The sequence below is a fragment of the Centroberyx gerrardi genome, chromosome 20 (genome assembly GCF_048128805.1).
Source record: "Centroberyx gerrardi isolate f3 chromosome 20, fCenGer3.hap1.cur.20231027, whole genome shotgun sequence".
In the NCBI taxonomy this organism is placed as follows: Eukaryota; Metazoa; Chordata; class Actinopteri; order Beryciformes; family Berycidae; genus Centroberyx; species Centroberyx gerrardi.
In genome coordinates this window covers 16,152,510-16,168,102 of record NC_136016.1, presented here as the reverse complement: position 1 = coordinate 16,168,102, position 15,593 = coordinate 16,152,510, and the positions used below count along the sequence as shown (strand labels likewise).

At 42.2% G+C, this 15,593-nt stretch overlaps 1 protein-coding gene across 1 annotated transcript in view; it reads left to right on the top strand.

The window, feature by feature from the left end:
• The window catches only part of erbb2 (erb-b2 receptor tyrosine kinase 2), a 28,508-nt gene extending 13,507 nt beyond the window's left edge, over positions 1-15,001 (top strand). Inside the window, exons 10-27 of the mRNA XM_071921018.2 lie at positions 72-145; positions 507-597; positions 1,813-2,015; positions 2,419-2,548; positions 3,479-3,569; positions 4,275-4,429; positions 4,544-4,591; positions 4,771-4,909; positions 5,106-5,228; positions 5,370-5,468; positions 5,955-6,140; positions 6,755-6,910; positions 7,153-7,228; positions 7,787-7,933; positions 8,321-8,418; positions 8,720-8,911; positions 9,570-9,957; positions 10,497-15,001. Of these exons, the coding sequence (XP_071777119.1) occupies positions 72-145; positions 507-597; positions 1,813-2,015; positions 2,419-2,548; positions 3,479-3,569; positions 4,275-4,429; positions 4,544-4,591; positions 4,771-4,909; positions 5,106-5,228; positions 5,370-5,468; positions 5,955-6,140; positions 6,755-6,910; positions 7,153-7,228; positions 7,787-7,933; positions 8,321-8,418; positions 8,720-8,911; positions 9,570-9,957; positions 10,497-10,864 (2,764 nt within the window). The 3' untranslated portion in view covers positions 10,865-15,001. The remainder of the gene's footprint in view (positions 1-71; positions 146-506; positions 598-1,812; positions 2,016-2,418; positions 2,549-3,478; positions 3,570-4,274; positions 4,430-4,543; positions 4,592-4,770; positions 4,910-5,105; positions 5,229-5,369; positions 5,469-5,954; positions 6,141-6,754; positions 6,911-7,152; positions 7,229-7,786; positions 7,934-8,320; positions 8,419-8,719; positions 8,912-9,569; positions 9,958-10,496) is intronic.
• The last annotated feature ends 592 nt before the right edge of the window (positions 15,002-15,593 follow it).

Here is a 15,593-nt window from a genome sequence, read left to right as displayed (position 1 = left end):
AAGGCCACACAAGTCTCCAGTGATGATAAGTGTCATTCATACAGATCTTACAGTGTGTGCTCTTTGTCCAGGGACTCGGCGACCAACACATCAGGCCTGACTCTCGCACAGCTGAGTGCCTTCAAGAACCTGGAGGAGATTACAGGTACTGAACACTGAGGCTGGATTTAATTAATTAAAGGAAAAGTAAAGAGTGGGGAACTGTTTGTTGACATGCATTATTAAATAAATTAACGCTTAATAGTTAGAGTCCAGACGTTGCATCTTTACTTGATATGTATAACTACCCTATGCAACACTGTTATTCTACCCAAGTGCAGTGAGGTTGGTGTCTCATTTATTTAGCTGTTTACAGGACTGACTGCACTCCTTCATAAAATCACATACACTCTACACACCCTCAGGCATGTACAGGTCATTGATGTCACTGCTGTGCTCATGTGCACTATACCACTTTATACCTCCTGTACATCCTCTATGAAAGTGTTTTCTGATTTTGCTCGCAGGTTACTTGTACATTGACGCATGGCCAGACAACTGGACTGACCTGAGCGTGTTTGAGAACCTGAAGGTGATCCGAGGCAGGATGCTCTACAAGTAAGACTGCCTTGCTTTTTGAACTGCCTGCCTACCTGTCTCACTGTCACTCCATTTCTCTTTTTAGCTTTCTGTCTCTATGCTCACCTGTCTACTCTATTTCTCTTTCTGAATATTAACCTTCCTGTCTCATTTTAGCTATGATTAACCTTTTTTTTTACCGTACTGTATCGGTTTTTACTGTGTCAAGTGATTTTAGGTATCAAACAAAATCCTTTGCAGATAGATAAAAAGGTTTTATCTTAAGTCAGCCATTGCATCTGTCTGTTTCTTTCAGTCCGCAAGTGTCACCACACACCACTCTGTTGATGTGCCATCATGTCTGTCTGTCTCCATCCACTCATACTGTGTCTTTGTCTGCTTGTGCTCCGTTTTCCCTGACTGTCTATTTGTCTGCATTACCCATCATTCTCTCTGGTTCAGCTTAGGCAGTTCTCTCACTGCCAGGGTTATAAAGGCTAATCATTAGCTAGCACAGCTGCTTAAACTTGCAACACTGCACATGTTAGCCAGGATAACGGAGCCTATCTAGCGAGGCAAAACCAGGTCAAAGTGAGTACTGGGTGTGCTGTGTGTTTTGATTCTTCCAGCATTTTACAATAAGCTCCGACGTTATGGGCTGTTGTTTTGGTAATCAGAGCAGTCTCATTGCTTTGTTGTCATCCTTGCTGCCTACCTTGCTGTTTTTCACCTTGTTAAGTTGTTACATGTGCAGTGTAATTTCTTTTTCCATATGTCTACTTTATTTTCTCACTCCTTTCACGACCCAGTTCCAGTGTTTCCCAGTTGTGTCTTCTTCAGTGTACTTGTGATAATTTATCTATTCTATTTCCACGTTATTTTATGTTCTTTTCATTATATTATCCACTCCGATTTTATTCACTAATGTCCAAGATTCAGTCTCTTCTTACCTGACAAACATACTAACACCTTATTTTTACACTCGCCCACATACAGGCTTTGTCAAAAATGTATTAGGAAAGGATTTCAGGTTACAGTTGAACTACTTGAGGTGCTCCTGATGTATTTACAAATATATATATATGTATTTATTTTCAGCCTTCCTGATCCAATCATCTTGAATATGACAACCCTTTCATCCCTTTTAAATATTTAACTATTGAAGAAAAAACGCTTTTTTAAATTGACCAAATTAAGAGAATTGACCCCACGATTGATTCCTGTTCACTCACCCCTCCTCTCCCTCTTTTTTAGGGGTGTGTTTTCACTGGCGGCCCAGAATCTACACATCTACTCTCTAGGGCTGCGTTCACTACGCAGCGTCAGTGGAGGTTTGGTCCTGTTGCACAACAATTCCCAGCTGTGCTACACCACGTCACTGCCCTGGGAGAGCCTCCTCCACCCCACCCAGGGACCGCACCGCATCGTCAACCACAACCAGGACCCCCGGCTCTGTGGTAGGGGGACACACACATGCAGAACATAGTGTGACAGAGACTGAGATATGTACACACACACACACACACACACACACACACACACACTCACATGTACAGGTGCATATGCATATTTACAGACCTTGACTATACTACTATGCTAAAAGATACTATGCCACACCACGTCTCACATTTATACCTTGGCAATGATGTACGTGATGGGTTCTGTCATCTCCATGGTAACAAGACACTGTCTGGTTTGTTTCCATCCTCTGCAAACATGGCAGCGCACGATGAAATAGTTGAGGAAGCCTTTCCTCTGTTCCATGTTTTTCTTGGATTGCATATGTTTGCAGGGAAGTGGTGAGCCAATGAAAATGAAAACAATGCCAGTGTGTTACTGTTTCTGTCTGTGTGTCTTCAGAGGAGGAGGGTCGTGTTTGTCACCCGCTGTGTGACGGGGGCTGTTGGGGTCCGGGGCCCAAACAGTGTGTGTCCTGCAAGGCCTTCCAACGCGGCAACGAGTGTGTGGAGGAGTGTGACATCTATCAGGGGTAAGGAAGTGTGTTTGTGTGTGTGTGGGCATAGAAAATAAGTACAAAGCTAAGAGGTAGTGCTCCAAATAATAAAATATACAGTAAGTCATAATCCCCAAACAGTGGGAGTGGGTTGGATGGGAAATCAGAGCAAATTCAAAATTCAAAACAACTTTATTAATCCCACTAGGGGCAATTCGTTAGCAAGACAATGAACAAGTGCTCCAATTAGTGAAGCATAACAAATCATAAAAATGTAAGCGGTTGTATGTGTTTGGGGTCAGACGGATGGGAAATCAATGCTAAACCATGAGCTAGTGCTTCAAATATTACAGCAACAGTAAATCAATCTGAAAGCTTTTAGCTTCAGCTGCCCCGAAGCAACTGTGGATCAAGGACAAAACAAAGACTGTTTGATGACATTGGGGACTCAACACAGGATTTCATTGTCAACAGTAACTGGACTGATACTGGTATGATGTATATGTAATGATCCCATAGAATATGTAATAATAACCCATAGAAGAAAAACTGAAAATATCCCACTGATGAAGTCATATCAGGCAAAAACATAACCACACCTAAATGTTGTATCCCTGTTAGAATGCTACTATTTTTGAGTCATTTTTATTTTTGATAAAGGAACACGACTGCTCTTGTTTTCTGTCAACATGAAAATATATTTGTTGGCCTTATTTAGCATTATTTGGGTCAGAATCTGATGGATCCTGGTGGCAGAACGGCCAGTCTGTCCTGTGTAGCTCAACATGTAGGACATGACACTAACGCTGCCAGGGTTAGGGGTTATTTGCTGCTGGGGCCTCCCTTGCTAAAAATGTCCGCCCTCATGTCGCCTCTGTCAGGCGCTTTGGATAAAAGCGTCCACCAGATGCCGAGCTCTATATGTTACGGATGTTATGTTACGTCCCTTCTGCGCTTGTGTTGCAGGTCTGTGCGTGAATACACAGATGGTTCTCTGTGCGGCGCCTGTCACTCGGAGTGTCGACCTGTCAATGGCTCCGCCTCCTGTCATGGCCCGGTAAGATGTGCATGCGTGTCAAAAGTGTTTCTGGATTCTTTCTTGAGCATACAGTGGTGTGTGGGAACATCTGATGGGTTTCATTCCAAAATGAGGAAAAAAACAATCACTTACCCAAACCTAATGATTTCTGACATTTCTGAAATAAAATATGCTGGTTGCTCACAAAAGTGGTTACATTTTTGAGGATGGAAATCTTGGGAAATTGTCCCCCACACAAAATATGTTTTTCACTTCAAGAAGTTGTCCTTACACTTTTTATCGGAGCCAGACGAGTCCAATCAGCACCAGAATATTATGCGTAGACAGAAAAACATTTTGCACATCACCTCTCTGTTCAATCCAAACAATTATACACTTACTGAAATAATTACTATGCCTACAATTATTAATCCATGCCATCTTGCAGAGATAGAGTAGCTCCTTCCTAGTTATTTCTTAAAAACACACATCCAAATAAAAGTACGTAGTAGTGGGACCCCATGGCGCACCCATTCTAATAAAACAAAGAATTATTTTTTAATCTTGTAAATAAATTGATTACATTGATATTTTACATTTCTCTTTGGATTAAAAAAACATTTAAATATGATTCCTTAGCATTTCAATATAGGACAAGTGGTGTCAACCCATTATACCCTTGTGCATGTATGCGGTGTGTGTGTAAATATACCAAATTTATTATCACTCCTTATCTTTCTCCAGGGTGCAGACCAGTGTACAGAGTGTCTAAACTTCCAGGATGGTGAGTTTTGTGTGGAACATTGTCCCAGCGGCGTGAAGGAGGATCAGCACACTGTCTGGAAGTACAGCAACGCCACAAGACACTGTCTGCTCTGCAACACCAACTGTACTCTCTCGTGAGTGGACACACACACCCAAACACACACACACAAGCACAAGCACGCACTCACTGACTGTACAATCCTCAAAACAGATTCACGTATTTCACACCCGGTGATTCTCTGTTTCAGCTGCACTCTCACGGATGAGAGAGGCTGCCCCATTCATTCCAAAACAGGGTAAGATGCTCTATTTTGTTTGATTTGCTTTCATCTCTATTAACCTGAGTCTTTAATTGAGTCCAGTGGGGTTTCCCATAGGTATGATAGTGATTTCTTCCATTGTAAACCCCTGGTCTAAGATGTTCTCAGTGCTAATTGGACATCCAGGAATAATCCGTCCGTCTTTGTCTGTGCAGGCCGGGCACGTCCATCGCGGCTGCAGTGGGCGGTGTGGTGCTTTTCTTCATCCTGCTGGCTCTGCTGGTCTTCTACTTGAGGAGGAAGAAGAAGCTGAAGAAGAAGGAGACCATGAGGAGGCTGCTGCAGGAGCACGAGGTGGGCGCTGAGCATGATGGGAGCTGTAGTCACAAATACTTTCAAATTTAATGCATTCACTGGCAGCTGAACACCAAAAGTAAATAAATGAAACGTCCGCTTAACTGAAAGTACAATGAAAAATTTAGTTCTTAAGTTCGTTTTGGGAGTTGTAGTTTTTAATGGTGGCACCTCCCCTCTACTTCCATGTGTGCAGCTGGTGGAGCCTCTAACGCCCAGTGGCGCCTTACCCAATCAGGCCCAGATGCGCATCCTAAAGGAGACTGAGCTGAAGAAGCTCAGGGTGCTGGGTGCAGGGGCTTTTGGCACTGTCTACAAGGTATGTGACTGATTGGTTTAAACTGACAGCCTTCCCTTAACAGTGCCTACAAACCTGATCAAGCAACTAAAAATCATTTAAAACTGATTATTACAAGATTTTGGTGTTTTACAGAATTTTGTGTTTTGATTGCCATTTCAGGGAGTTTGGGCTCCTGATGGGGAAAATGTGAAGATACCAGTGGCCATTAAGGTTTTACGGGAGAACACCTCGCCCAAGGCCAATAAAGAGATCCTTGATGTGAGTTGTCAAACAAACTCATTTTGAATGTTGATACGTGCCCCACCACACACACACACACACATACACTTAAACACACAAACACAGTTTTCAAGCTTCACGCTTCCCATATTAACACATTACACATTCAGCATAAATAAAATCATCAGGAATTTCACCACAATGTCAGACTTATTTCCCCTGTGGTTCTCATCATGTAAAGATGGGAAGGTAAATGGGTAAATGGGTAAATACATTCAACATTAATAATAATATGAGCTGACAAATATAATCATCCAGGCATAAAATCACACAATTGTACAGTTTTGATGTCACTTGGTGCCCAAATCATTACTTTTTGTTGGTTTTCGGGGTGAGTCCTTTGGGGATTCTCTGTCTCATCCACACAGTTTGTGCTTCTTCTTGTTTTTTTGTTTTTCATTTATGTGTGCAAATGAACTGAACCTAAAGCCTCAATTCAATCGCTCTCAACTCCGTGTTTCCCAGGAAGCCTATGTGATGGCCGGGGTGGCCAGCCCCTATGTGTGTCGTCTCCTTGGGATTTGTCTGACCTCCACGGTGCAGCTGGTCACCCAGCTGATGCCGTACGGCTGCCTGCTGGACTACGTCCGGGAGAACAAGGACCGCATCGGCTCCCAGTTCCTCCTCAACTGGTGTGTCCAGATAGCCAAGGTACGCAAACAGGGAACATGATGTCAGCTTTAACACGGGCATCCTCAGTCTCTGGCTCAAGTGCAAATACTACTATTACTACTACTACTACTACTAATACTTCTACTAATAATGTAGCAGTTTTTAAGGTTACAAAGTGCTGTGAACAAAGCAAACATATTAACAAACAACCAATCAGCCAAGTAGGTTAAGTAAGGCAAGACATGCACTGCTGGCTCCATTAAGGAAAAATCCACCCTAATACTTTAATACTGTTAAAAAACGGCTGTTGGTGATGAATCTTGTATTTCTGGGCTCATTTTGTTATTTGGTCGGTGTATTTTTCTTATTCCCATGAATTTCTGGCCAAATGTAGACAATGTGACGTCACATCAAGTTATTTGTAGCACAGCTACAATGGAGTTTGATACCAGAAAAATTTCAGCTATCTAAAACATCAAGAGTAAACATCAGGTTTTGGATTCAGAAATGTCTGAATGTCGCTGTTGATTTTCTTCTGTCTGTCTCTCTGTCTCTCTTGTTTAAAATCATTTTTCATTTTTTAGATTTTATGTGATGTCAGTTTGTGGATGTATGAATTTGTGGGTCATATATCTGTGTGTGTGTTTGTATAGGGGATGAGCTATCTGGAGGAAGTGCGGCTGGTCCACAGGGACTTGGCAGCCCGGAATGTTCTGGTGAAGAACCCAAACCACGTCAAGATCACCGACTTTGGTCTGGCCCGCTTGCTCGATATAGATGAGACCGAGTACCATGCGGACGGAGGCAAGGTAGGTTAGGGTTAGTGGCTGTGGGTGTTAGCGGGTCTGAACTGTGAAGATCACAAGCTTTGGACACAATAAGCCAGGACATTTTGGTTAGAGCGGAAGGTTATGGTTATAATTAGTGTTAAGGTTCAGGTAAGAAATGTATTGGTGAGTTTTAAAGTTAGAGATTACGATGTGTGCACATATGTCACACCTACAGCGTATGTGTTGAGAAAATAGTTTTTGACTCCTAACTATGTTTTCAGGTGCCGATCAAATGGATGGCTCTGGAGTCTATTCTCCACAGGAAGTTCACCCATCAGAGCGACGTCTGGAGCTACGGTCAGTGTCAGCTCTAGTGGCCATTTGAAGGACGTAATTTCATAACCATATATATGTATTTGTGGAAGCAAAAGTTAATTTCTCAGTAGTATAAAGTAAAATTGTAAACTCTAAAGTCTTATGTGTTTTGCAAGCAAGGTTTTAATGATGTAAGAATGTCTGAATTTTTAAATACTGGATATTTCATTTTCGAACAAAATACTTTTTCCACTGTCATTTCTATTTTCATTTCATTTCAATGTCAACATGGTTCATAGCACTTTTTTAGGTGAAACTAAATACTTATCATTAGTACAAATCTTTATTCCCTAGAAGAAGCAATGGAATGGACGGGTTTCATTCCAAAATGTATATCCATTTTAGAAAAAAAGTTATCTAATATCTAAAAGCTCAATATGATGAAGACAAATGGTGGGCTCAAGTTGATTGATTAGTTTTAAATACTGTTACAGTGATTTTAAATACCTTTTACTTTCATACCCGCCATCATTTTGTCACGTGTCTTGAGTTATTGTAGAATGAAACTCATCCAACTACAACCGTACCTCTCTTTCTCAGGAGTGACAGTGTGGGAGCTGATGACGTTCGGGGCGAAGCCTTACGACATGATCCCAGCGAGGGAAATCCCTGATGTGCTGGAGGGAGGAGAGCGGCTGCCCCAGCCCCTCATCTGCACCATCGACGTCTACATGATCATGGTCAAATGTCAGTACAACGTTCTTACTGCGCCACCACTGATTTTTTTTCTTTCCTTTTTTTGTCTGTGTTTAATGCAAGATTGACAGCAAATCTTTTTTTATGTTGCCCAATGGAATGAGAAATATCCAAACTGCACAGATGTTGTGTTTATTTACAATATAGTCTTGTTCCTTTCATCTCAGCAAAGCAGAGGAATGAATAATCCTCAAATGTTTAAAAATGTTTGAATGAATGTTGTGGGTGTGATAGTGGTACATCCAGGCAAAAAAATGAATTCTAAAACAAGTTCAATCAAGCACTCATGTTTTGTAAGCCAACTGAAATGCATTTCATTATTGCTTGCTTCTACTTTGTGGTGAAGGCGATCATCTTGATTTTATGTTTGAATGACAGGTTGGATGATTGACCCAGACAGCAGGCCGAGGTTCAAAGATCTAGTGAATGATTTTGGTGCCATGGCCAGAGACCCGCCTCGTTATGTAGTCATTCAGGTATGTGTGCTCATGTGTGTCAGTAAAGTACTCGTGCAGTACATTTTGACTAAACACTTATTTTTATGCGATTTTAATGCTGTACGCATGTTGTTTGTCTGCGACTTTTAATGTTTCTTGCGATGCTACTTTCTTGTCCTGGTCTCCCTTGAAAAAAGGATTTATCTAAAAGGGGCAACTTGTTTAAATAAAGTTATTGCACTATCACATTCTCTCATCGTATTCCACCACCACTCAACAGCCCACTGAAATCATCGTTATTCCTTCTTTTCCATCTGTGTTTTTCTCTTCCTCTTCTCAGAACGATGAACAGATGAGCCTGTCCAGCCCGGTGGACAGCCAGTTCTTCCGGATGCTTCTGGAGGAGGAAGGGGCCGATATGAGGGACCTGCTGGACGCCGAGGAGTATCTGGTGCCCCAGCCCAACCTCTTCACCAGGACTCAGGGAGACGGGGCCCCTGCCAACGGGCCGTCCAGACACCAGTCATACAGGGTCAGTGGGCTTTTTGTCTCTCAGTCTTGGCTTGTTCTTATTCTCAGGCTCTCTGTCTCTCTCTCTCTGTGTCTTTCTCTCTCTGTCTGTCTCTCTCTCTCTATCTCTCCCTCTCGCTCTCATAGACTCTTTTTGACTTTTCTTCTCATGTACAGAATTCAACTCTCAAAAAGTGACATGGGCTTTGGATTGTATGTAAAACCATATCTGTATGAAACAAAATTGCGAGACTTGCGTTCACACTGCAAGCAACTGACTGATGGGTTGCACTATTCTGCTCAATTGTGGGCGGTGTGAGAGGCTCCAGCTGCATTTATTTAGAGGTCTGCAGCTACAATGGTTTGAACAGTCAAATCATGTATTTTTTGTTGCTTTGGTATTGCCTTTCATAATGTTGCATCATTTCGATGAGTTCACAAAGCTAGCAAGCACTAATTAGGTAGCATTAATCGAAAATAAACAGAAAAAAATCAATAAAAGTACTTCAGAGCTTACCGTCAACCCCAACGATAGATGCAACCGCTCTCCAAGCATCGTTTTTCAGACGTTTATTCCTGAAGTCTTTCAAAGCTGTAGAGACCAGGGAAACTTTGATTGGTTTTAATCAACTTCTTGTCCATTCTGCTCTTGACCTCTCTCGTTCCTCTCTCTCTCCCAGAGTACAGACCAGGGCCTGGATGCTGAGGTCTCCATCGCTGGAGGCCCGAGGAGCATGTACTCCTCCCTGAGCACTCTGGGCCGCAGCCAGTACCCCACCTTGCCTTTAGGGACGAGCACCTCCAATGGTCTCTGGACTCCTCAGTACCCCACACTGGCTCGCAGCCCGTCCGCCGGGGGCCACTCTGACTCCGTCTTCCTGGACGGTCCGGACGACGCCTCGCTGCCCCCGGCCAGTCCTGGGCGCTACTGCCAAGACCCCACCTACCCCAACGGGAGCCAGGGCGATCTGGAGACCGACGGGCCACCCATCCATCATCATCCTCATCGCCTTCATCACTCGCTACCCAGACGAAGTCATGGGTATAGTCACAATCACGCCTTGCCAGGTGAGTTGGCAAGTTTCACATGTTGCTCTCAGAATTGCCTGCATGTTCGAACACACAGTCACCATAGTAAAGTCCTTTAAATAAAAGTCCTTTAAATAGGCTAAAATTATTATATACTTAGATAAATATTTAGGCAGGGATGCATTTGTTGATGATTTGGTTTTATGCTCTTATCACTTATGTGATGTGGATGTGACATGACCATTGACTGAGGTTAAAGTACAGTTTTAGGGTATTTTGAGCCATATTGGATGAACAATTGAAGGAATGCAGCCATTTTTGTAAAAGTCTAGCCAAAGTATTTGGCTGATTGAGATTATTATATATAATATATTATATAAGATTGAGATTATTTTCAGTTGTCAGTTTTCATATTTAGGCAAACTATTTATGTGCATGCCCTCTCTAGTTTGTGTCAGTGTCATACATTTTCATATATGATGTGATTTAGATCACATCATATAGGAATGAAATGAAAGTCCTCATTACTTCCCAAAACTGTGTTGGTCTGACTCCTCTTCCTTTCTCCACCGGTTTAGAGTACGTCAACCAGGAGGTCCAGGACCTCAGGCCGGGGATTCCAGAGCGGCCCAGCACGCTGCCTCGCAAGGGGGCCAAACCCGAGCGACGCCTCCCCAACGGCCTGAGCTCCGGACACAGCGTGGAGAACCCGGAGTACTTGGTCCCCACGGCCGCCGGGGCCTCCACCTCGCCGGCCTTCGACAACCCCTACTACCTGGACCTAGTGGCCAAGGCCAAGGCCGTAGCCGGGGCTGCGGGTGTGGACGGCACCGGGGAATCGGAGAGGGATGGAGCACCGCCCAGGCAGGCGAATGGGTTTGTGACCCCAACGGCGGAGAATCCAGAGTATCTGGGACTAGCGGACACCTGGAGTGGATATACATGAGGGGAGGGACTGGAAGTGATGTGGAGGAACCGAGTCCCTAAGAGGAGGCACGGATTGGGTGCCACCGAGGGGGAAGGAGGAGTGAGAGAAGAGTGTGTGGGAGACAGAAATGAGCTGGGTCTGTCTTGATAATGGATGACAGCAAAAGAATAGTAAGTGCCAGGAAACATGCAAGTACGTGTATGTCTGCGCACATGCATGTGGAACTGAATGGAGAGCCTGTGTCAAGAGAAGCACCCAAACCGGACCAGTTGAGGGTGCAGAGAAAAAGCCACCAAATCACCCAGTTGTGACACACCATAACCCAACATAGTGTAGCATTAATCCAACTGGTGTGTTATTTATTCATATTCCTGGCATCATGCGTATTCCTGTCTTCGTTTCCGACAATCTGTGACCTCTGAGTGCCAAAAAAAGTTTACACAGCCTCTGCCATAACTAAACTTGATAAGCAAAGGAATTCAGCAGTTGTCCAAATCCATCATGGTACTGAACGGGGAGAAAGAACTGAGGAAGTTTTTTATCAGTGTGTTGATAAACAGGGAGAATCCAACACTGGACTGGGTTTATGAATGCAGATTTGTTTTTTGGATGTTCATTTTCTTTTAACTTGTTTCATGTCTGCGGTTGTTTATACCATATGTGAAGCATTTTTGCAGATTCATTTGATTCCGTCTTGTGTCCTGTCTTGTTATAATGCACAGAAGGTCCTGCTTGTCCGCCCAGCTGAACAGAAAAACATATTTCGAGTACTTAGTGCTTTTTCTTTTAGACAAAGTGAGCCATGATATGCATTGAAGATGATATTTAGTATTCTGGTCAGTGTCTCCCAGACCTGATGGGGGTCTTCACTGCACTCAAAGCCATTTTGTTTTGGCCAGCGAAGGCCCTGCGGCCCATCTGGCCAGTACACATGCTCCCTGAAAGAAAGGCATCCTGTATGTAGAAGACAGAGGCATTGTGCCACAGTTATATATGTGGCTGTTAGTGGCTGTGGCTGTAGCTAACATGTGGTACGGTAGATAAGCAGTGGATACTGCTATGAGGTACCAACAGTACAAAGTATATTTATATGTGGAATTTTAAAGATGCAAAATTGAGGTTTATATTTTAAAGACTTTATGGGAATAAGTTCGTATAGAATGTTTTTTTACAGTCATTTTTGTCAGGGATTTACAAATTTACAGCCAATTAGGAAAGATTATTTGCATTTTAAATTCCGTACAATGCAGTATATATGCATTAGCCTACAGCATACAGACCCCAAGCTTGTGTTATCACAATGGGTCTTGTGTTTTGCGAGGCCTTTCACTGTGCCAGACAGCGTTGCAAGCTGTTTGTGAATATGCCCCAAAGAAGTGAAGACTTTGGGTGTATCAGTATAGATAGATAGATATCTTTGTCTCCCTTTTTGGAAAAAAAACCAAAACAGCAATTTTGTTATTTTATGTGAGACTCTGTGCGTTTTTGTGACAAAGTGAGCCATGCACTACTACTGCAGCTGAATGTGATTCTGAGGAGGGAAATGTTGCTCTTCTCAGTTTGGATAATCAATGCGTGTTTCAAATTCCTCTCAGCGAAAACACACTGGCATCCCAGTTAATAATCAACTGCATTTTTTTGAAGACTTTTTTCCATGTTAACTGGTGTGTTTGCGGGCGAGGGGGGTGTCTGCCAGACCAAGTCAATGGAGCCATTGTCTCGCCCCGTGGACTTGTTGGAAAGTCAGCAGTCTCCCAACTCACAGGTCCCAACGATTGATGTTGTCACAGCTTTGAAAAAGGGAGAAATTGGGTTTTCCGGTGCAAAGGTTTTAGACTTGGCAGCAGAATGCGGTTAGGAACAATCCGACTATTTGGGAGTGTTGGGGCTCTTAATCCTGAAGATTTCCTGCTTTTAAGCCACTAAGCAAATGAATGGATGACATAATTTCCCCCGTCTCACTGTGTCCTTTCTTCACAAAATCAATCGCAACTTAAAATGCATCAAGCTACTACTGAGTTTGAGCACGGAAAGAGATTTTTTTTTAGATGCTCTCTGAGTCGATGGGTGTTGCCAGCTTGTCTTGAATAAGATAGACAATTTCTCGATGATTCTCCAAACAATGACTCGAGTGTGTTTGGTCACGGGTGGGAGGGCCGAGACATTTGTTGAGATGTGTACAAACCCGCTCACCCTCCACCCACCCATCATGTCACTTTCACTTTTATCTTGATAATGTTCTCATACGGGTTAGAAGAATGTGAAGAGTTTCGTTCCAAAATAAGATCCACCATTTGAAAACAAAAAAATTTAGACCTGCTCTTATACCTTAACACCTTTGCCTATCAAATAGTAACATTTTTTTTGATTCACAACTCTTTTTTTTCTCCTACAAATGAATACATAGCGTTTTGGAATGAAACCCTTCATACATGTTGGTGTCGCTGTCAGGTGAAAACCTCATATCTTCAAAGTGTCATCTTTTCAGGAGCAGAAAAGAAAAGCAGCCTTGTTTTCAGCTTGGCCACCATGCATTTTTGCGTTTATCCAATTATTTGAAAGAGTTTCATAAGACCAAGGTGTCATAGAGTTTTCTCAACCCGTAGAAGACCACTTCAACTGAAGTTAGATCACCAAAACCGGAGTTACGTGGTTTTCACAGGACAGCAGTGATATGCTATATCATGTAACGCAGCTCACAGATATTCCTTTTTACCTTTGAAGGATGTGATGTTTTCCTTGGCAAATATGAAATCATGACCTTTTTACACAATCAAAAGTTATGTACTGGTATTTACACTGTAATATGTCATTTTTATATAATTTGGTCATTGTAGATGGCCCATGGAGATGCGTACATGCATGTCGCCTACACATTACTGGAGAACAACTGCATCTCTCAGACAAAGGCAAACAACAAATAAGCCTGCAAGCCAACTGCAGTCCTCATTAGAGACAACAGGTCTGTTTTTTTCCCCTGTTGGCCCAGTTCTTGACAAAGTCCAATCTAAAACCATGCAGGTGTTTTCTACACTGCAAAAAAAGAGTCATTTAGTCTATTAATGAGTCCTAAAATCGTAATTTTCTTAAAATAAGTGAAAAAAATCTGCCAGTGGGGTTAGATACTTTCGCTTCTTTCCAATTCAAATCAACTTGTTTCAAGTATTTTCTTGTAGGTAGTGCAGCGATCTGCCTTATTCTGACTTGTTTCACGATACTGACATTCGATTCTAGAAAATTCCTGAAAGAAGTGAAACTGCATTGGAAACAAGTCAAGTTATCTCACCTCACTGGCAGAATTTTTCTCTCGGTTTACGAAAAATAAGATTTGAAGGTTTAATATGAGACTAAATGACGTGTTAAGATGTTTTTTTTTTACAGTGTAGTTCAGCAACTAAACCAGAACAGAGCCTGAGGACTGCTGTCGGCCACCGTCTGAATGTGAAAGGTAACACAGTCAGTCTCCTGTCGCCTGTTGAAGTGTCCTGGAGCAAAATGCTGAACCTGTACCTGCTTGCCGATTTGTAAGTCACTCTGGATAAGGGCATCAGCTATAATACCTAAAATGTAAACGGTCGTGTGATCAGTGTTGCAGTGAGGCAGAGCAGAGGAAGAGTAAACTGCATGTAAATGGGGCCTGTGGCTCCTTTTATAGGTGTGGAAAACATCTACAAGTGTGTGTTGGGAAGTCCGTGTTCAGCCTCTAAACTCTGCACGTTTCCATCCATGAGAGGGAGGGAGGAAGAGTGTGGGGTGTGCTGAAGGCTTTCTGAAATCAAATGTCTGTAATGTACAATGTAAAATGTATCTTTTGTACCTTTTCATGTGAATATTTTTATACCTTTCGTGGTTTGTGTGATTGTGACAAGGGACGAATATTAATAACATTTTATTGGGTGTTTCATATTGCATTCTTTCCTACCAATTTGTGAGTCAATCCCATGATGTAAATGTACAGTATATATAGATAAAAAAAAAAAAGATCTATTTGGTAGCTAATTTGATTGAATACGTTGTGACCAGTTCTTCTTCTATTCTATGGGTGGAAAAAAAAGGAGTAAATGCATAAGAAAATATTTTATGAAGAAATAATTTTTATATGGAATCATTGTTTGTATACACCATGTGTGCCTTAAAAACATGGAAAATAATTAAACCTGGTGTGATCATTCCTTGCCTGAAATACAAGAAATCCCAAAATGAATATTTCTGTATTCAGTTTTCATTCCCCTCAGTTTCCCACACACTGGGCCTCCTTCATGAATACTGGATTAAATTCTGATCTCTTAATGGAGCTCTCCACCGATACTAGTCTTGACCAGTGTACGGGAAACAGGCCCAATATAGTTCACACAAATTTACAAAATAATCTTGTCACACTTTACTATCTTTAGAATATTCTGTGTGTGTTACAGTTCACATTTTTACAGTATAAGGCAGAAATAGTAAAGATAAAGCTGTCTTTCATTGTTATACACTCGTATTTGCTCCCAGACAAACTTAGTGTAAAATACTGAGTAACTGTATCAAGTTTGGTCAGTATAAATTTGTATAAGGCATTAATATACCTTCATATGATCTTATATATTAGCACAGAAATGTCTTAAGAACTCTTTAAATTCCAAATTGCAAACTCTGGGGCAAGTTCAATTGCCCCAAAACGTAGCAAACAGGAAGTTCAAAAAGGAAACGGTAGTGCGTTGAACTCAAGGAGGTTTTATGAACTGGAAAACTTTGAACCCCTGGT